At 36.4% G+C, this 23294-nt stretch overlaps 1 protein-coding gene across 1 annotated transcript in view; it reads right to left on the reverse strand.

Annotated features, from left to right (window-relative positions):
- Positions 1 to 23294, reverse strand: part of LOC150076107 (uncharacterized) — a 92818-nt gene that overhangs the window by 34709 nt on the left and 34815 nt on the right. The window contains exon 3 of the mRNA XM_090387668.1: positions 22725 to 22810. Coding sequence (XP_090243794.1) covers positions 22725 to 22810 — 86 coding nt within the window. The remainder of the gene's footprint in view (positions 1 to 22724; positions 22811 to 23294) is intronic.

A 23294-nucleotide genomic window follows, 5' to 3' on the forward strand; every position in this document is an offset into this window, starting at 1 on the left:
CTTGCTTGTTTGTTGTTGGTTTTTAGGAGCATTAGCAACTAAGGCCATATTGCTCCGGAATATGCGGTGGTCATTCCCTGACCTTTCCGCATCCTCCGTATTTGGTGGTGATGGGCTCGAACCCAGGTCTAATCAAGAAGCGTGTGGTACTCACTGCTGCTCCTTCCCACCTGGCTACGGAGGCGCCTAGTGTGCTTGCCGGATAACCTTTATCACCTAACGATTAAGACAATCAACTCATACATTTACTCAACATTCAATGCATAAAATAAAGCTATCACTAATATTAGTATTCCAGGAAACTTGGGTTTTATATGATCGACTAGTGGTTTATTTTTTTATGACTACAATCTCGTGTCCTCAAATCTTATCCTGAAACATGGAGGATCGATCCGCAACGACAAGAAGGCACTGTGATTTCCACTCTGGTCCCTTTTCAGATGATTAGTCTCCAGAGCGGCCGCAATAGATGGTTCTTTTATTTATAAAACTTGTGCTATGGATAGGGTGTGTCAAGAGAATGGCCACAAGACAAGATTAAGCAAACAAAACATGATTTATTAGACTTAAACACATATTATTCGAAATGCACAAAACGATGCCTGACTGCATCTCTCTGTTCAAAAGGTTATACCTCAATAGCTTAAGATCGCGATATACAGTAGGATACATAATCAACTAAAAGTTAAAGTATAGATGGCACATGTTTAATAGTTGGTTTGTGTCCTTCATGTTGTCTTGGAGAGAAAGTTACTTCTAGAAATCCGACGAATCAATAGGCTTCCCTATATCTGAGTATTTGGGAAGTTGTGTTCAGTAGACATGTAAGCTTAACTGTAATTGACATTACCACATTCAATAATGTATAGTGCTGGCACTATATCCTAGTGCCTATGTACAGTAAGATAAACCTTATCAGGTTATGTATTTCAGAGGAGAGATGTCAGTTGGTGATGACAATACAAAAAAGGGGGGGGTGTTATTATTTGGTAGTTCCATTCAGTTTGTTATAAATATAGGAGCGAACTTACCAGCAAACTCCAGGACGACCTGCGAGGTTCTGAGGATTCTCCAGGGTGGTCTGTCGATAACAATATCATGTCTCTGCTTGTTATTATTTTCTTTCTGCATTTCTTTTCCAACTTTCTCGCATCAGTAGACACAACCTTCACGCCAACAAGACCTACGCTCCAACTCTGGAACAGTTCAACAACTCTCCACCAACTCCAACATGACAACGACCAGTCGACGATCACGACAAACTCTCCTTTCCTTTGTCTTCCTTCGATATATATATATACGTGCCCCCCCCCCTTCTGGGTTTAGAATCCTTTTATTGGTTAAAAGGCTACTTCGTGGGGAAAAGAAAATCTCAGGGACTCTTGTCGCTGAAATCCGACACAATTAAAAAGGAATGTGAGAACAACCACTCCATAGTTATCAAGTTCAGATTTCACCCCAAAGGTATGTTCCTTACTGGCATTACTTTGATTTCTCCGCCGAGAATCACATACTTTCCCATAGTTTTCATGAAATCTGAATCCACGACGCTTGTTCGACTCGATTAAGTGACAACCTCTTGCTGTGAATTAGACGAACTCATGACAGTGGAATAGCGTCTCGATTGCCGCATCCCTAGTGTGGCGTCAAGGGGTTCGTGTTTGTTCGGATAAAAATAGCTTTTGGTAAGGTGTAGTTATTATTCTTTAATACCACGTGTATGCCCTATCCAAAAATTTCATTACTTCATACAGCATATCCCTCCCACTTTTTCTTACTATTGAATACACCATGAATTGTCAAACTAATAGAGTAAGCTTATCTGCAAAAAGATCAAAACCTCCCAAACACTTCCTAGTTCATTTCACAAATATACGTGGCCTCAATTATATCTCAACGACGTCCATTTCCACTTGCAGTCTGCCAAACCCCATGTATTTTTTCTGACAGAATCTCATTTATTGGTTGATTCAACTACCGCTCATCTCAATTGCCCAAATTATTTGCTGTATGATTCCTTTCGCCTGAAAGGTGGTACTTGTGCATATGTACGTTCCAATATTCCCTGTCAGAGAGTTGGTAATTTGGAATCTCCTCTTTTCGATCTTCTCTAGCTTAAAATCTTTCTACCTCATTGTGTCAAATTCATCTGTTGTCTCTACCGTTCTCCCAACTCCAACTAATCACTTGGAGCTCTTTGACTTCCTCTCTTTGCAACTTGACTTTCTCAAGTCCAACTTTCCTAACAGTGAGGTAATTTTCCTTTGTGATTTTAATGTTCACAACTCCAGCTGGCTTCCATCATTACCATCATTAAGGGTTGTTAATGTTTGCAGGGTTGTTAATGATTACCATCATTTGTTAATGATTACCATCATTAACAACCCTGCAAACCTTTGTATCATTTGCAAACTTTGACACTAAGCCAGATATACCTTCATCAATAACACTCATAAATACACAAAACAGTGGGCCCAACACCAAACCCTGTGGGACTCCACTAATAACATTAGTCCACAAAGAGCAGTGTCCATTGATTACCACTCTCTGTCTTCTCCCACTCAACCACCCTTTTATCCATTGTAGCAACTTCTCCTTAATACTATACTGCTCCAATTTGTATAATAGTCTTCCATGTGCAACAGTGTTAAAAGCTTTCCTGAAATCCAAGTACTGTATATGATATCAAAATTATTTTTTGCATCCAATTCCTTTGTAACAACATCATAGTATCCAATCAAATTTGTCAGACAAGACTTTCCCTTAATGAACCCATGCTGTATCTGAATTATTACTGCAGCCTTGTCTAGATGATTATGTGATGCATCTTTAACCTGTGACTCCATTATTTTCCCCAGAACAGAAGTTAAACTAACTGGTCTGTAATTACTCATGTCACCCTTAGATCTTCCTTTGTGAATTGGGAATATATTTGCGCACTGCCATGGGGACTTCCCCTGAGTCCAACGATGCTCTCATAATTGTGGCTAAGGGTTTGCTTACCTTCTTTGCCATCTCCTTTAATATAACTGGATAGATCCCATTCACCCTGGGTACCTTTCTTATGTTTAACTTCAACAATTTCTCCTCCACTTTCCTCTCAGTTATTACAAAATCATTAAGCACTCTGTTACAGTTTGATAAACTTCTGGCATTCTCCTCCCTTAATAACTCCTCATGTGTGAATGTAGATACAAAATACTCATTCAGATTGTCAAGCTATCTGAGCAAGATCATCAACAGTCGAACCATTAATATCAAGTGAACCAATCTGATTCATTCGCTTCCTTTTAAAGCTTATATAACTAAGTTAGTCCTTGCTGGTTTTTTTTAGCATCCTTTGCCAAAGATTTCTTGTAATCTGCCTTCACTTGTATAACCTCCTTTGACACTTGATTACAGACTGGCTTATATCTACCATAGGCTTCTGTGTCGCCCGATAATTTAAATGCATCCCATGCATTTTTCTTCTCTGCCACGAGTCTCATTAGTTCATCTGACATTCGTTTTGGCCTTAACCTTGAACAGTATTATTTAATCGGTATGTAAAGCCTAGCAGCTTCCACGATTACTTCCTTGAATGCATCCCATTTAGAATTTGCTGTTGGTAACATCAGCAGAAGATAGAATTAGGAATAATAATGTCCTGCTGTTCCTGATAGATATAGCTCCTTACATGAAGAAAGTAGTAAAAATCATTAAATTTTTTTTTCTCTATTGTTTTACACAAAGTATTTAGTATACATATTCCAAAGTTGAAGAAGAAGTAAATAATTTATTTCTTTATGTCAGCCTACTGATGTCTAATGGCAAGAAGACATTTTTTGAAAGCTCCATCACATCTTTAATTTGCCAAGTAAATGCACCTGGGCTGCAATGCCTTCTCAATATGTTCTAAATAGGTGACAAATATAAGTCACTTCACTTTACTATACAAAATTTTTTTGGAAAGGTAATTGCCAATAGATCGAATGGAGATGATGCACCTTTGTGCATGATGGAATTGTTGCTGCTAAAGTCAATGATTTCTCACTGCTTACTCTCAAAACTTTCTATATAATATCCACCACTTGAGTAAATTAATGAGACTTGGATGAAATCTTTGCAAATATTTACTGATGTTGCAATTAAAATTAACTGAACCTCAGGTTCAGGGAAGTGCCCTCTGGGTAGGCAAGTTAGGCAGTGTCTAGCCAGACTAAAATTATAAATATTAATTATTCTTCTTCTTCTTCTTTGGTCCATAGCTGGCAGCTGGGGGAGGCGGTTGGCCACGCAACCAGTATGCTGCTGTAGGTGCCGCAGGGTTTCGGACTTGCTCTGTGATGTTCTTCCATACCTTACGATCCATGGCTTCAGTCCTGGCCTGGTTAAGGTCGAGACGTCGGCTCTTCAAGTCATCTTCCACTTGCTTGGCCCACGTTTTCCTAGGCGCGGTCCGTTGGATGCTCCATTGGGTGGGTCGTTGTCTCCAAAGGAGTGTGGATGGTATTCTGTTCGTGCCCATTCTACATACGTGGCCAAACCATCTGAGCCTTCGCTTCTGGATTTGGTCGGCAATGGTTGGTTGCTGTTGGCATCTGGCGCAGATGGTATCATTAGTGATGCGGTCGCGAAGAGAGATGCCCAAGATCTGCCGCAGGCATCGCATTTGGAATACCTCAAGTTTGTTCAAATCTAACTTGAGACAAATCCATGTTTCCGATCCGTAAAGAAGAATGGGCAGGATCAAAGTCCGGAAGAGTCGGATTTTAGTCTTTGTGGAAATGTTGGTCCTCTTCCACAGACACCATTTGAGCGAGGCGAACGCAGTGGCCGCCTGTCCAATTCTGCTGTGGATTTCCATGGTGGATGCAACTTTCTTCTCCTGGACCAGCGACCCAAGGTATTTAAAGTCCTGCACTTGCTCGATCTGGACGCCTTTGAGATAGATGGTGGCTTGCGACCCATCTGTTGTCAGGGCCTTTGTCTTACCAGCATTGATCTTCAAACCGTATGGCCGGGCAATGCGGGCAATGTCGTAGAGGATGTCCGTGGCTTCAGCGTCGTTACCGGCAAGGATAGCACTATCATCAGCAAACATCAGGTCAGTCACATAGTGATCCTTGTAATTAATTAATTATAATTAATTATTAAATATAAAAAGTAAATTATCTCCAATTCATTATAAAAATATTAATTTAATGCATGAAATTTAATGGATTATTTAGCAAATGGGTATATTTTGAGGTTAGACATGCACAATTTCCCCGTGCCTTTCAACCTCAATATATATACTAACGCGTTACGTTGTTAAACCACGTGCCGTGTTAAGCAGCTCCAGATGCATGAAATACTGTGTTATAAAGGCAGAATAATTCCTGCCTTCGCTTCAGTGTGCCATCAGTCTTTGCAGAGTGAGGATTGTACGTATGTGTGTTGTTGCATCGTTTGCCTCTAGTGGTAGAGCTGATACTTTATTTCAAAATTTATCCCTTTTCCAATATGAATAGCAAGTCTCTTAAAAATTTTTCTAATCTGTCTTATGAAGAAAAGTCTAATGTGATTAAAAGTGGAAGACCAACACTGGAACTGAAACAACTTCAACAGCGTAAATAGACAAAAATAATAAGAACATTTCAAACTGCATGGTAAAGCAAGAAAGATAGGTTGTGTGGCTGTATTACAACAAATAGACTCTTTTTTTTTTTCCCATGCTTGTTATTTTCTGTATCCAGTAAAAGTGTGTGGTTAAGAACCGGATATTGCGATTTAAATAATTTGCCTAATGCTTTAAGTAAACACAAAAGATCTGCTGCATATTATGAAAGCTAAATAACATTGAAAACAGTATGTGTGTCTGAAGTAAATGTGTGTCTCTCCCACCCCTTCGCCTGGTGGGTTCCCGCTGCCAGCTAACATATCCCACTCCCAGAGCGGGATGGGCAGCTTTACCTTCTTACTGAATTCGACACTACATGGATATGACAGACAACCATCACTGACAAAGACATACTGCAGCTTGCTGCCGACACGGCATTGGCAATCTGAACTGGGTACTCTAACCAGGTTCCCTTTAAAACCCCATCCAAAAGCAGGGAGGGGAGGAGACAGGTCTCCTGCTTTGGGATGGGGTTTTAAAGGGAACCGGGTTAGAGTACCCAGTTCAGATCGCCAATGGCGTGTCGCCTGGTGGAGCTCGTCTCCACTGACCTCTTTGGGGATGCCTACTCTATCGTCCCTATTCTTCTATCTGTTTTCCCCCCTCTCTCACTAAATCGACCAAGTACACCCCTTAACAATGCCGCCAAATTCTAATCTTCTAAATTCTACCAGTTTCGTGTAAATCTCTAAGACAACTAACACTATTATCTTTTATCTAGCGTATAGCCTCCTCCCCTCCTAACATCAAAATTTTGCCTGACTTATTAGGCCTTTTAACACATCTCTCTGGCATTCAACCCCAACCAGTGATTTCCTAATAGCAATCCCATTAAGCATTAATGTCAAATGCATAAATATATATATTTTTTAAGTCTTAGCCACTGAAATCCCAGGAAACTAGGTGGCAGGACCTGCCAGAGCAACTTGTGATACTTGACACACTAGCCTCCAAGTGGCGAGGTATGGGCAACGTCAGGCCCCACTAGGGGCCTGGTGGCCAATAAGCCAGACAAACAATGGGCACAACACATCACAGACATGGCCCACTCACTTTCAAGTCTCTAGCTTGATACAGCGAACACATGCAGAGATGGGAGAAATCCCAGGTGCCATCTGACACGAACATACCTTATACCTTATCATTAAGAACATTTGGATTTACACAAACCGAGCTGAGCATAGATAAGCTGAAAAAACTTAGCATTGAAATTCACAATAAAAAGATAAAGCAGAACAGAGGCATACTACAAAAATTAATATCTGCTACTTGTTTTTTGATTTAACAAGAATGCTTTTAGCGGTAATAATGAAGGCAAATCCTTTTTAAATTGTGGAAATTATATTGAGTTACTGAACTACACTGCAAAATTTGATGAAAAATTGGAACAGCATTTACAGACATCATCCGTTTTTTCTGGTGTTTCTAACAAGATCCAAAATGACTTGATTGAAGCAGTAGGAACAGATGTAGAAAATAATATTAAAGAAGGGATCGCAAGATCCCCATTCACTGCTATAGAAGTGAATGAAATGACTGATATTTCAAATACAGCTCAGTGTTCCACAGTTTTAAGATATGTATTGCATTCTGAAATTAAAGAAGCCTTCATAGGATTTGACAAACTTAAAGATAGAACAGCTACTGGTGTAACAGAGTGCATATTTAAAAATTTAGTAAAATACATCTGTGCTGATAAACTTATAGCACAGACATGTGATGGAGCATCGGTAATGCAGTCGCATTTAAATGGCGTTCAAGCTAAAGTAAGAGAAAAAGCACCAACAGCATTATTTACCCATTGCTATGCTCAAAGTTGAATCTTGTCTGTCTCAGTCAGCAAAATTCATATCTGAATGCACAATATTTTTCAAGACCATCAAGGGTCTTTGCCTCATTTTTCAGTCACTGTACAAAACAAATGCAATTGCTTGATGACAGTGCAGAAACGCATTCCAAAGCCTGCACCGACGGGATAGAGTTCTAACTCAAAACTAGTACAAACTATTTTACACTACCATAGTGACCTTTGCAAACTTTTCAACAGCAATCCTTTATTGTGGGATTCAGATACCTTAGTGAGGAGCAATGGATTTTATAATTGGTTAATGCAAGATTCAACATATTTTCTTTTTATGGTTTATGATAAAATTTTCATTAAAACTAACACACTCTTCAATATCTTACAAACTAAAATTATAGGTATCCCATATTACATTGAAAGAATCAATGAAACAAATTCACTTGAAGATCTGTGCAGACATTTTGATGATATATATGAGAAGTTTGAAGAATGTTGCAAGAAAATAACTTGATTGAATCAAAATGTCGTACAAAATGTCCAATTAAAGAAGAAAGAGAAAGAATATTCTGTCTAATATTGAATGATATCTTGAAGCATATGGAAGCAAAATCCAGTGAGTTTAAAAATTTACAAATTATTTCATTAGTTGATAGTAAAAAGTTTCAAAACCTAGCTAGTCAAATTGATAAGGATGCATGAAAAAGTTTAGAAAAGAATTATAGTGATATCTTCGACGTCATAAGACTCAAAACTGATCTAGCTGGAATTTATAATGCACAAGTGTTCCAGGATAAATCAATTCAAAATTTGCTTACTTTTATGTTTCAAAATGGACTCGAACAAATGTTCTCTGAAGCGGTGAAGCTGCTGCAATTCATTTTAACAATTCCAACTACAACAGTTTCTGTTGAGAGGTCAAGTTCAGCTTTGAAAAGAATCAAAAGCTTCACCAGAAATAGAATGAAAAATGAATGGCTTTCATCACTTGCTTTAATTTCCATTGAAAAGGAAAGATTAATTAAAATGGAGCAAAGTCCAACTTACAATTTCTATGAAAAAGTGACCAATATTTTTAGTACTAGCAAAGAGAGAAGAATGGAGTTCATCTACAAATAAAACTGTCAGTAAATATTTTTACATATTATTTTACAGCAACAAGGGCTTTTGCTTACAATTTACTTTATAAATGCCTACTGCCTACCCTGAGTATTTACTCATGGCATGTGCCTGCTCAGATTATAAGGATCACATTATATGCAAAAAATGTGACTGGTGTTTCTGAAAGCCAAGACTTAGAGAAGTGAATCTTGTAAAGGTAGCACATTTTAGGCATGCCAAGTTACTAGCATTTTCTCTCTTTCTCTTTCTCTCTCTCTCCCCTCCCCCCCATGAAATATGTTTTCTCTGGTAGTAGGCAAAGTTTCAACTTTGAAAATTTCAAGAAAATTCTTGTTATTATATATACCAAATGATAGAAATTAACTTCTGATCATTAAAGAATCCTAGAGCTGTATTTTACATATATATGATGTTCATGTTATATATTACAAATTGGTTTAAAATAAAAATTATTAAATGCCCATTTTGGTATTTTAGGCAAATTCTGAATTCTTATTTTGCTTATCTGCCTGCTTTTTTTTATGGTTTTTAGTACCTAAATACCTTTAATTATCACTTTTCTCTTCACTTCACACTTAATGGCCTTTCTTGTTATATTTCTTTATAACATTATTTGAGCACTGCTCTACCCTTTTAACAGCCATTTTTAAGGATGAAATATTAAACCGAAATGCCAAACATATTCAAGCATTTAGCACAAAAACATATCAAGAACCAAACTGACTGTGTAGTGTACATTTCTTTGGGCACAAAACTAGAAGAGAAATTGGATTATCAGCATGGTGTAGTGTAAGTCACAGAGCTGTAAGTAATGCACTTCTTTTTTTAATTGAAAATTTATATAGGTTAAATACAACAAATATGATTAAAATAATATTTTGAAATCTTAAATCAAAAACACTTGTTTTTGTGCAGAACTAAAAGCAAAACTACCACAAACTATCAATAGCATCAACTCGGACAGCCACACAAATGGAAATTCATTGTGATGTAAGATAAGATGTAAGTGCAGATTGACACAAATCTGAACTTACACTATACAGGCAGTCTTCAACTTAATGTAAGTTGAAGACTGCCTGTATAGACTATGCTGGAAAGCCTTGTTGAAACGTATAGGGAAAGTAGGGGTAAAGAGTTTTCATTTTTGGGAAGCCATATGGACTTAAACTGCAGCAATGCACTGTTGCTTATAAAATTCTAAGATGTTTCCTTTTTATGATGTTCTCTAAAGGGTATGCTAATTATAAGTATGCACAATAGTAAAAAAAAAGAAAACACAATTTGCCAAGTTAAAACTTTTTTAATTTGGGTGAAATTTATAGTGACTCATATCTTAATTAACAACCATGTACTTCTGGTATCCTTCTAAAGTCTTATTTTTATAAATTAATGAATTATTTACATAATTACAATCAACTGACTTATACAGTGTTTCTTTTTGTACTATTTGACAATGCAAAAGTAATTTTACACTATTTTAAATGCATTCAATAAATAATTCAGCTTCCTAAAAACAATAATTAATGACTACCTAACATTTACAACTTAGCAGAAAAGAGATGACCCCTTTATGGTTAATTTAACTCCCATGAACGCATGCAGGGTAATGGAATAGTCCCAGAGTCATAATCTCATCCTATCCAATTCTTTGATTTCTCAAGTTAATGTAAACAATGTGTTAACAGAAAGAAAATCTGTTTACCTCAGACAGACATAATTAAAACTGTCAGAAACTTACTAAAGAAAGTTTCCCACTTATTCATTTGTAACTATTCAAGGTGTTATTCTAACAGAAGATATTCAAAAAAAGTGGGAACATGATTCAAAAACATGATTTGCTGATATCACATTATCATAAAAGGCTAGCAGTGCAAGAATATATTCAGTTTTGTTTTGTTTTTTTCACACATTTGTTTTTTGGAAAAAATTATCTCAGCAGAGATGACTGATGAGAGTGACAGATGAATCTTTTAAATTTTGAATGAAACAAGAGTTACTGAAAGTTAAAATATATGCAGGTAGGTCCCAACTTTATGAGTTAATTCGTTCCTAGCGCACGCTTGTAAATCAAAAACTCATAAAGAAGGAATTTATTTCCCATAGATGTGATGTTAAAAACGGGGGTTACATTCTGAACAATGAAATTTGACCATAATAATGTTAAATAAAGGTCAACAAAACGGTAGTTTATGCTTAAACAATGATCTATTTATCCAAAGAAATGAAAATATAGCCTTTAAAATCAAGTAAATTATAATGATAAAGGAATTTATGTCATACAAATGTTAAAGAATGTTTATTCTTCATCATCATCAAATAAATGCATACTCGTTGATGGTTCGTCACTTGTTAGTGGTTCATCACTTGTTAGTGGTTCATCACTCATTGTTGCCTCAGCACTTGCTGGTTTGTTGAAAGCACAGGGAGTCATCGTCTTCTTCTTCAGAAATCTTCAAGAGTCGTTTGTTTCCAAGACAGTCTTCCCTTTCCTTTATAAATTTCACGATAGCATGCATAAGCATTTTTTAAATCTGTAGCAACTTTCCTAGTGCGCTCGAAATTTGAATCTTGTGACTCTAAAATCTCAATTACTTTTTCTGTGTTGAAAAGCTTCATAAAGCCCCTTGAGAGCGAAGTAATGAACAGGAGTTTCAGCTGTTAAACCTTCTTCTTCAGCTTCTTCACATTTTGCCATTTCAATAAGGTCTTCATTTGTGAACTCTCCATTGGGTACTTGAAGCAGATCAGTGACAACAGTTGTAGAAACCTCAAGCTGCAATTGGTTAACAACATTTACAACGCTTCTGTTTCATTTTGTACGATCTGTTTGTTCTTGTTTATTCTGCTGGTTCTTGAAATCCTTCCATTATTAATAAACTGATGATAGAGTTTATTCCAAACACACCATGTTCTTCTCTGAAATTTTGTCCCACACTCACTTTATTATTTTGATTGCATCTAAAATATGGAATTCTTTAAGAGTTGGACCTCCCTCCTTATCTCTGCCTGCACAAACAAATGCATGCACAGTAGTACTGTATTTTATAGCAATGCTCGTGGTTTGAAGTGCTGTATTTATGAATGTTTAGCATTTATTTATTGCAATTAGTGTTGATATTTTGGATTTTGTTGAGACTTGGAAAAAAAAAAAAAAAAAAAGAGCTCGTAAACCCAGGAACTCATAGCGAAAACTGCCTGTATATTTATTGCAAATATGAACTTTTTGAAAAATATAAGATTTAACTCATACATCTTTATAGGAAGTTCTTCAGCTTGACACACATCAAATTAATACATTATAGGATACTAAATTAATGACACGATATTATGATTTAAAATTGTTAATATATACGGGTTTCTTAAAAGTAATTCTGTATCCAATTTCCATAATCTACTCACTACCAAAAGGAAGAGCAAAGCAAAGTTGATGTACATCAACCCACCACAAACTAAACCACCCAGCAATAACGGACAGAAAACTGAAGACAATTGTCAAATTTACTAAAATATTTTAGACTAAACTTCTTCAATCATAAGGGACAAAGTTATTTTGGGATGGTCCCCGTGCTCACAAGAAGTAAAGACTTTACTTCTTGCCTATTAAATCTAAATACCTGTTCCATTATTTTAATAAACATAACTGAAAAATGTTCTTTATTAAGTATTTAAGTTTAATCCTGCACTGGTCATGCCTGTTTCTTTAAATCAGCAGTTTCCAAACTTTTTTGAGTCACTGCCCCCTTGGTTCCATAAACGCATCCCCAATGCCTCCCCAGTCCTAACTTATAAAAATATAATTCTAAACAGTAATGATTAATTGCATATTTATTTGAAATCCAACAAAAGTTTTATTTTATTTAATTCAACATATTGAAATTACTGGACTAGTGATTCTAGCTTTTCAAAATCTGACAATCATTTAACAAAAGTCTTAGAACTACATTTAGTAACAAGTTAATTTTCTGTAAATCTGTAATGTGATGGATGGGCTTGATGACATAATACCAGTTTCTGAATGTCTGGTTTAAAGTTGCTTAGAAGGAGTCTTAAATCACCACGTTCAGTAATCTGGAGTCAATTTCTTTGCTTGGAGATAAGTTGGATGACTACGCTAAAACTATGTTCTACTAAATATGAAGTTGGGAACACAATGAGTAGCTTCTTAACCACTGTCCATAGTGCAGGACAGTGATCAGAAGTTTTCTTCTGTAACCAAAACTCTTGATAAGATTTCTTAAACTTGGGTTTCAGCACACTATCATTTTGTAACTCAATTAGTTTCTCCTCTAAGTCTAATACCCCAACTTCTTCAATAACTAAAAATTGATTCATCACCCAATTTGGAATTTCTATCAAAAGAAGATCCTTAAATCATTCAGGCATATCTTTATGCAGCATATCCAAATGGTCACAAAAGACTTGCAGATCATCATCCTATATCCCACCAATCTTTTCTAGTTCAGAAAGAGAGGAAATTTGATATAGCTCGCGACAGCCTATATTGTGCTTGAATAAAGTTAACTTTGCAATAAAAGTGGATAATACAGATTTGGCCTTAAATAATTGATATCCTTTCCTTGCAACTGTAAATTCATTTCACTGAATTTTTTTTTTTTTTTTTTGTTAGTTGTTGGCACATCGGCTTCTGTGGCCATAATGCACCTCTCGAAGTTTTTGCATTTTCTACTCTGATCCAAGCCTGAGGCGGGATTTGAACCCGCGACCTTTGGGTTGCCAGGCAGGCACTTTACCCACCCAGCTAGCCTGGTCAGCACTGAACTTTGCAAAGTTCGGACAAATATGCAATGTCATGCCTGATACCTTTAAGTTTATCACTGAGAAAAGTATTTTTCTCTTAAAAAACTCCACAATAGAGTCAAAAATGTTATAAAAGTGTCTTACGCAGTTGCCCTTTGATAGCCAACACATTACAGTATGAATCAACAAATGTTGAAAATCTTCATCATTCTCAAAACAAAGCTCCCAGAATAATCTATAGTTGAGAGCATGGGCTTTGGCTTTATTAACACCAGTAATGAGTGTGTAATGACTTGTGAAGGCAATCACTGAGGTTTTTTGCAACCAGATGTTGGCAATGAATGACACACAGTGAATGGTAAAAACATTTGGTACAACTTTCTTCAAGTATGCAACCCAAGCACGATAGCAACCAGTCATTGAAGCTCCATCTGTCACAAGAGCAAGTATGTTAACAAGTAAAATTTTCTTGTGTTTAAGGAACTGCTCAACAATAAGAAATGCAAGTAAGCTTCAAAGTTCTATTTGCTATTATATTTACAAACTGCAAATATTCATTTCATTTCCTAAGATGGAAATACATTTACATTTTGCATGGTTCCTTATTTATATAACTGCCACAATAAAATATTTATTTCTATTATGACTATTATTTAATGGCTATTATTTTATAGCCATTGTTTTTCATTAAATATGCTATATGCTGATTCTTGGCGTACAAACAAAAGTAAAAGAATCTTTTATGCTTGAAAAAAAAAATGCCACAGAGACCATTGTTCCTAAGGACAACAGTTCCTGAAAATGCTGTACTCAAACAAGGGTGCATGCTTTTCACTTATAATTTGAGAATGGAATCTTGTCAGATCTGCACACCATTCATGTGACACCCTGTGTGATTACTTAAAAATCATGTAATTTTTATATTGATTATTTTAATTCTGCTAAAATTAGGGGTTAAAAAAAGCTATAGCTATAAAATATAGAGATCAAACTAAAAGTCACTTCCATTTTGTAGAGCATAAAGCAGTCAAGAGTGAGAAATTTTGCACTTGTTGCAGTTTCTTCAAAGTTTTGAAGAAATATTTCAAAATTGCACCTGTGCATATATCACTGCTTATATATTATATATTAAAGAAGAAATATGCAGACTTTTATTGTCTACTTAAAATGAAAAAAAAAAAAAAAAAAAAAAACACTTGTTATAAGATATAAACATGAAACTATTAAGCACTTCAATTTTTGTGTTGATAAAATCATTAAGCAAGCATTCTGCTTATATAATAATTGTGTGTGCAAAATGATTAAAATCTAACTTATCACACAAACGATTCAAAAGTTTTATATACATAAAAAAAAAACAATGATAAACTAGAAGATTTATTATCTATTCACAACCAAAGTCATGAACAACTTTGATTGTTCACAACCAAAAATAACATGTTTTTTCTTGCATGTTTTTTGCTGATCAACTTGTTTTCAACTATTTATTTTAGGAAAGCCATAAAATATGCCTCCACAAGTCTGAACTATGCTTTATTTAGAAAGTTGGAGAATGTAAATGGTACATTTCCTTCAAATAGAAACAACATGGATGTTACTTTATTTTTTTAATCCATGGGGTTTTATTTTATCACTTCTAGGAAATGGATGAATTGGAACGACAATTGTTCAGTGCATTTTTCTCAAGATGGCACACTGAAATAGATGAGTGAATCTGACTTGTATGAGCAGTTATTTCAAGTAGCTGAATTCCAAAACAAGACTCAACTTTAAAAAATAATTCAAAATAAAAGAAAGTGCTACTTCCTTTAAGAAAACTTAATTTTCAGTTTCTTACACTCCTATTAATTTATTTATACCAAGTATGTATGTCTGCCCACTTCCCATATTTAAAACTGCTGTTGGTAATAGTGGTAATGATAGATATTGCTCAGAATATTCTCATCTCAGAGAAGTTTGGGAGAATATCTGTTCTCTGGGAATATCCCTTGCTCACATCACTCGGCAGTGGCACCTTACATAAAAAAAATAAAAAATAAAAAAGTAAATATTTTAAACTCTGGAGCTACTTTTCTTTTTGTCATAGAAACAAGATAAAATTTAGTTTGCATAATTAGCCATAAATCTCCTCCGTAATATCCCAATGAAGGGTATTTAGTAATACAGGGCATGCTCCTACATACTCATTTACAACACTAGAAATTTACTAACTAATGCAGCATACTGAATTTTATAAATGGCAATGAAGGATATGAAGTGCCTTTCTAACTGTACCATGATTTGTGACACTTTATGAACACTTGTTCTTTGAGCATCCTGTGAGGTAATGTTATCTACCACCTGCTCAAAACATACAACAACATGATGAGGCATAGGGAAAACATCTGCTCTTTGATCCATCACACATACTCCCAACTTCCTCAAATACTGTTACAAGTTTAATAATGGTTGTTCAAGTGAAAGGACCAGTTTTAATTAAAGATGTTTCACTCGTGATAAAGACTATGTTGCACTACTTCCCATTTTGACAATATGGCTTTATTAACATCACTTTTAGTTAGTGAGTACCACCTTGAGCAAGTTTTGGTGGGTAACTCAGCAGATCATTTCATGTGTAAGTTTTAGCAGAACCTGACACACCTGTGGGCAACTTAAATTTTTTTTTTTTTTTTTTTTATGTGAACCCCAAACACGAGATGTATTAGAACCTATAGTACTTAGTACCGTGCTTGGGTTAGGGTTGAAGGAGAAGTATGGGAGGAGGGGGATGCCGGAAACTTTGCTCTAGAGACTAAACATGGGTTTCACCACTTCAAGCCTCCAATAAGCAAAGTGGTGGTATTTCACCGGTTGATGAAAGCCATCTACCACCTATAAATGGTTTGTAAGTTATAAATTTTTACTTACTGCACACTTTACAATCATCCTTAATGCTTGAACAGGAAGTGTCATTTATTTGTAGTGCTATAACAAGGCAATTCAGAGTGATGATACTGCATATGAGAGATCAACGTTATTGGAAAAATAATTTTTTTCTTAGTTCTGACTTTGGTTTGCAATAAGCTAGTAAAATAAAAGGACTTAAGTATGACTATTGTAAACATTCAACATTTTTCAGTTTAACTTTCTTAAGCTCTTTTGTTTAGTGATTTAATATTTAAACCACTGGTAACTCTTGCACTGCAGACTGAAAATATAATGACAGAGAATTTCTGCCCTCTGATGAGTTGTTTGTTTGTTATTTGGTTTTTAGGAACATTAGCAACTAAGGCCATATTGCTCCGGGATATGCGGTGGTCATTCCCTGACCTTTCCGCATCCTCCGTATTTGGTGGTGACGGGCTCGAACCCCGGTCTAATCAAGAAGCGTGTGCTACGCACTGCTGCTCCTGCCCACCTGGCTACGGAGGCGCCCCTCTGATGAGTAACACCAACAAAATAGTGATCACGTGGTGACACTTCATTAGGAATAAAAGGCAGAGTTACAACTCTCAAACAATACTACAATAAATCTGGCATCCTCGGGGGTTGAGAGGTGCTGGATTTTAAAATTTTCTGGATTTCAGAGAGGTACACCAAGTGGTTGAGCAGCTTTGGAGAAGCACTAACAAATAAATTTATTTACATCTGTAAACAGTTATGACTAGAAATTAGTGCCCATGTTAAAAATGTAAATAACAGTTCAGCTTGTTAAATGTGAACAATTAACGACAATCATAACAACAGCAAATGTTGTTATTATTATTATCATTAGCCATATGGTGCAAGGAAGCCTGAGGCTTTTGCTGCACCAGCCAAAAACCATTTGAGTTATGACAGAAGAGAGAAAGAACAACAGTCAGAAATAGAAGGAAATCACCAAGAAAGAGAAGAATGATGATTTCCGGCTCAGGACCCTTGGTGTGCCAAGCCCATACTAACCAGATGTGAGCCCCTGGGGTTATGTACTGTAACATCAATTTTGGCAAGGCCAGGGTAAACTTGTTACAAAGGAAAGTTTGATCTGCTGTGACAACTGAGATTGTTGCATTACCTATGCTGTTTAAATCCTACTGGCTACAAAGATAGATTAAATGACAAGACAGTCCTGCAAACATTATTATGCAGGACTGTTGGTCAAGACATCAAAGGCGGATATTGTTGGGATAGCAGAGATGTGGTATCACACAGATATAAGGAATGCAGAACTGGAATTTGGGGAGTACAATGTGTACAGAAAGGATAGAAACGGAGGAGGTATTATGCTGTTAATTAAGAAAAACATAAAATCAAAAGAAGTGATATAGATGAACAGTGCACTGTTGAGTCAGTTTGGTGTGACATAAGCACTGCGAAAGTAAAAATAAGAGTAGGAGTGTGTTATAGGTCTAATGACTCGAATGAGTACAATGAACAATTGTACAGAGAAATTGAGTGAGCTAGTAAATCAGAATGTCTTATAATGGGGGATTTTAACTTCCCAGATATTGACTGGAACTTGTGGGTTGGTCACTCACACACTAGTAAAACTTTTATGGATTTATTGGATGATTGTTTTCTGCAGCAGCATGTTCGAGAGGCAACCAGAGATGGTAATATTCTTAAGCTGGTTATCAGCAGTGATCATTCGTGTATTAAGAATTTGCAGATAAAGGAACCACTAGGTGACAGTGATCACAGTGTACTGATGTGGGATTTACTTAAAGATATAATCACCATCAGGGGTAAAGGAAAGGGTTTTTGCTTCCGTAAAGGTGAGTACAGTGGTCTCAGACAGTTTTTAAATTCTGTACAGTGAGATCAACTGACAATGTTACCAACGGTAAATTCTAATTGGGAAGCATTCAAGGAATTAATCGTGGATGCTACTAAAAGTTTCATACCTATTAAGAAATATTGTTCAAGGTTTAGGCCTAAATGGTTATCAAATGAACTAATGAGACTCGTGACAGAGAAGAAAAATCCATGGGATGCATATAAATTATCAAGCGACTCAGAAGCCTATGGCAGATATAAGCTAGTCTGTAATCAGGTCACAAAGGAGGTTAGGGAGGCGAAGGCAGATTACGAGAAATCTTTGGCAAAAGATGCTAAGAAAAACAGAAGGATTTCTTTACTTATATAAACTCTAAAAAGGAAGGGGATGAATCTGATTGGACCACTATATCGATGGTTCGACTGTTGATAATCCTGCTCATATAGCAAACAAACTGAATGAGTATTTTGCATCTACATTCACACATGAGGAGTTATTAAGTTTTGAAAATGGCAGAAGGTTATCAAATTGTAGCAGGGTGCTTAATGATTTTGTAATAACTGAGAGCAAAGTGGAGGAGAAATTGTTGAAGTTAAACATAAGAAAGGCACCTGGGGTGGATGGGATCTATCCAGTTATATTAAAGGAGGCGGCAAAGCAACTAAGCAAACCCTTAGCCATAATTATGAGAGCATCCTTGGACTCGGGGGAGGTCACCACAGACTGGAGATGTGCAAATGTATCCCCAATTCACAAAGGGGGATCAAAGGGTGACACGAGTAATTACAGACCAGTTAGTTTAACTTCTGTTCCGGGTAAAATAATGGAGTCACTGGTTAAAGATCCATTGCAGGATCATCTAGACAAGACTGCAGCAATAATTCAGACACAGCATGGGTTTGTTAAGGGAAAGTCTTGTCTGACAAATTTGATAGGATATTATGATGTGGTTACAAAGGAACTGGATGCAAAAAATAATTTTGATATCATATATTTGGATTTCAGCAAAGCTTTTGACACTGTTGCACAAGGAAAGACTATTGTACAAATTGGAGCAGAATGGTATTAAGGGTAAGTTGCTACAATGGATAAAAGGATGGTTGGGTGGGAGAAGAGAGAGGGTGGTAATTAATGGGTGCTGCTCTTCGTGGACTGATGTTATTAGTGGAGTCCCACAGGGTTCGGTGTTGGGTCCTCTGTTGTTGTTGTTATTTGGTTTTTAGGAGCATTAGCAACTAAGGCCATATTGCTCCAGGATATGCGGTGGTCATTCCCTGACCTTTCCGCATCCTCCGTATTTGGTGGTGACAGTCTCGAACCCCAGTCTAATCAAGAAATGTGTGCTACGCGCTGCTTCTCCTTCCCACCTGGCTACGGAGGCGCCTCTGTTGCTTTGTATATTTATCAATGATATTGATGAAGGTATATCAGGCTTAGTGTTGAAGTTTGCAGATGATACAAAGGTTGGCAGGGTTGTTAATGACAGTAATGGCATTTTGCTACTGCAACAGGATCTAGATAATTTGGGCAGATGGGCTAAGAAGTGGCAACTGAAGTTTAACCTTGACAAATGCAAAGTACTGCATATGGGTAGAAGTAACCCCAGAGAAACATACCAACTGTGTGGTACTACACTTAAGGTGGTAGAAAATGAAAAAGACCTGGGAGTAATTGTGCAGTCAGATATGAAGTTTTCTGAGCAATGCAGACAGGCTGCCAGGGCAGATCATGGGGTTTTGTCAATGATATATAGGAATTTTGCTAGCAGGGAAAAGGAAGTGATTGTCCCTCTGTATAAGGCAATGGTCAGGCCACACCTTGAATACTGCATACAGGTCTGGAGGCCTCATTTTAGGAAGAATATAAATTTGCTTGAGCGTGTACAGAGAAGGGCAACAAGATTGGTGAGCGGAATGAAGGGATCCTCTTACCAAGAGAGGCTTAAGTTCTGCAAATTGCAGCAGCTGGAGACTAGGCACCTGCACGGTGATCTGATTGAGGTGTATAAGGCCTTAAATGGATTGAGCACGCTGAATTCTGATGGGATCCTTCCACTTGTTCAGATTACGAACCTAAGGGGGCATAAATTCAAATTAAGAAAAGACAGATGTAGAATAGATGTGTGGAAATTTGCCTTTAGCCAGCGGGTGGTTAATTGCTGGAACAAACTTCCATCTGTCGTTGTGGAAGTTGATAGGTTTAAATAAATTTAAGGAGGAACTGGACAGGCATTTGGAGGGAATGGTGTGATTTTTTTTTTTTTTTTTTTTCCTTGGCTGATGCTGCATAAGCTCATACACTTGCTTTCTTGCATCACATGCCACTACTAGTATTAGTATTAGTAACAGCCGAATGGTGCAAGAAAGCCTATGGCTTATGCTGCACCAGCCAAAAAAAAAAAAAAAATCCGAACAGAACAATGATAAAAAAAAAACTAAATAATAATAATTAATAAAAAAAAAAAAAAAAAAAAGGAAATTAAACCTATCATCCTATGCGCTTCCCTTACCCGAAAGTACTATCCAGATGACCTTTGAATTTCCCCAAACTGTCAACCTCTACCACCCATGAAGGCAACTTATTCCAGTAATTTATAACTCGCTGGCTAAAATAAAACTTCCTGCCGTCCAATCTAAACATTTCCCCCCGTAACTTGAATTTATGTCCCCAAATTTATGTACTACATCTTATAAAGAGAGAAAGATCACCTTTTTTTGCATGAAATCATAAAAACAAAAGTAATTGTTCGTGTAAGTGCTAGATTGCTTTCTTAATATTTCCAGATTGCAAAGAGCTGGATTTTACAAAATTTATTGTATTAAGAATAGTACTATTCGTCAGCTGCAGATCCTCATCCCAGGACAAAGGGTTAATGTGAGAACTGAGTTGAAAGGAACTACTAACAGTCACACAGGACTACTGAATGGGGTAATAACAATTTAGTTAACGTATGGATGGCATTATATTTCAGTTGTTAGCAAATAGTAATAATACATGATTTATATATATATATATATATATGTGAAAAAAAAAAAAAAAAAAAAGATCAAAAAGCAATGACTTTTATGCACAAACTGAGAGAGCATTTCATTTCTGCACAAACATGCCACACTGCCCATTCATTCTACCCAGCATGTGGCAACAAACATAACATCCAGCGTTTTGGCTACAACATAAAGTATATGGACAGTCTATGTGATATGCATGAAAAAAATAACAATAAATAATTAAATAATTGCTGAATTCCTATTGGTCTTATTTTTTAATTTAAATTTAGGAAGGCCAGACAAGTTGGTCTAAAAGAGGCAAATACAAAATTTCATTAAAGTCCATTCACTGAGAGTTGAGTTATTACATGTGGACAGATGGACAAAGAAATAATTATTGCCCAATTTCTATTAGGCACCTCAAATTCACCCCATATGAGTAACGTTGAGGAAAGACAATAGACCCTTTAAACACTAATGTGCCTAAAAACATTCCGCTGCATGTATTAACGAGGATTTATTAAACTTAGAAGTCTAAACACAAATAGTCAAAAACAGAAATCAAACCACACATTTCAATCTTTTTCACATGACCTTCAACACTGAGGAGGCACCTCCGTAGCCAGGTGGGCAGGAGCAGCAGTGCGTAGCACACATTTCTTGATTAAGACCAGGGTTTGAGCCCATGACCACCAAATATGGAGAATGCGGAAAGGTCAGGGAATGACTGCATATCTCCGAAGCAATATGGCCTTAGTCGCTAATGTTCCTAAAAAAAAATCAAAATAACAAAAAAAAAAAAAAAAAAAAAAACAGAGGATGGAAACTCAAAGAACTAATGAACAGTAGACATATTATGTTCCTAGAGTGCTCTGTTGTTACATCATCTGTTATGCAGTGACACTAATGACCTTTGATTATCATCAAATTGGTGTTCTGGATGGCAGGATATGATTGGTTGTGTGTTTGTGCTCCTGCCCCAGACTGCTGCTACTCTGGCTGGTCTCTGGAGAAAACAGGCAGATTGCCCCACCCCCATACCAGCCATTGTGCCATCTAGAGGCATCTGAAGATCAACCAGACTAGCTGCAAGGTGGGGAAAAAACAACAGGACCAGTGGCTACATCCACTCCTATTAACACCAACAAATTTGCATAACTACAGTGTCTCTTGGTATCACTCAATCCAGAAAATCCAACCCAAACAAAGAAATTTCAATGTTACCATTGAAATTTCTTTGTTTGGGTTGGATATTCCAGTGTCAAGGCAAACCAGATGATACAGCAACAAAGGGCTGTAGGCAGTGTGCAAGTCTGTTAGCATTTTCAGTTTCCAACCACAGTTGAAGGATTTCAAAAAAACAGTATCATAATGTAATTTATATGTACTTTTATGTTAAAATCCAAATTCTCAATTTTCACTGTCAACGTTTGACTCTAAATTTCATAAATCCTTGTTCATACAAGCAGTCAAATCTACTTCACACAGTGAACATCACTGTTTTCTATATGCAAAGAGAATAAACTTTGATTTTTCTTTATATAAAGCACCTGTACATTCATCAAAATATTATTAACATATGCCTTAACCTAATAAAGGAACCTTCAATAAAATAACATTATTTACATACAGAAATGAATATATTTAATTATCTTATAAAATTTAACAATCTTTACTTACCTTCCAATGATAAATATACTTCCTAATGTATAAAGTAGGGCAAATTTGCGAGCTTTCAATATCAACATTGGTGTATACAGCCCTGCCTATTAATAATAACCATTCAAGCAATTAAAATCATTTAATTTCTTCTTATAACAGTAGTAAATAAATATTTTGATCATATTCATGTGCATGATGGCTGTTCTGAAATTAGGGCCTCCAAATTTTTTCCCAACTTGTGTGATGTTGCATACAGCATGTAAAGATTTCAGGTGAAAATTTATGTTCCAACTAATATCTTACAAGTTTCAACACTGCAACCAGAGGTTTTTCACAGGCCACTGCAACAAGGTTGCAGCGGCCTGTGAAACCAAGTTCCTGAATTTTGAGAATAATGCACCAAATGATATTCATCAATGTTTGAAGAACATATATGGGGACATGTGAGCACAGTTAGGAAGCAGGTTAGCATTAGAAGTGGCAAATGATGCAAGAAAGCAAGTTTATACAGCATTGTAGCATCGCTTGGATTTCAGGAAAGCTTCTGATGCTGTTGCACATGGAAGACTGCTGTACAAATTGGAAGAG

This window comes from Mastigoproctus giganteus, chromosome 13 (assembly GCF_048544385.1).
Source record: "Mastigoproctus giganteus isolate SK-2022 chromosome 13, ASM4854438v1, whole genome shotgun sequence".
NCBI lineage: Eukaryota > Metazoa > Arthropoda > Arachnida > Uropygi > Thelyphonidae > Mastigoproctus > Mastigoproctus giganteus.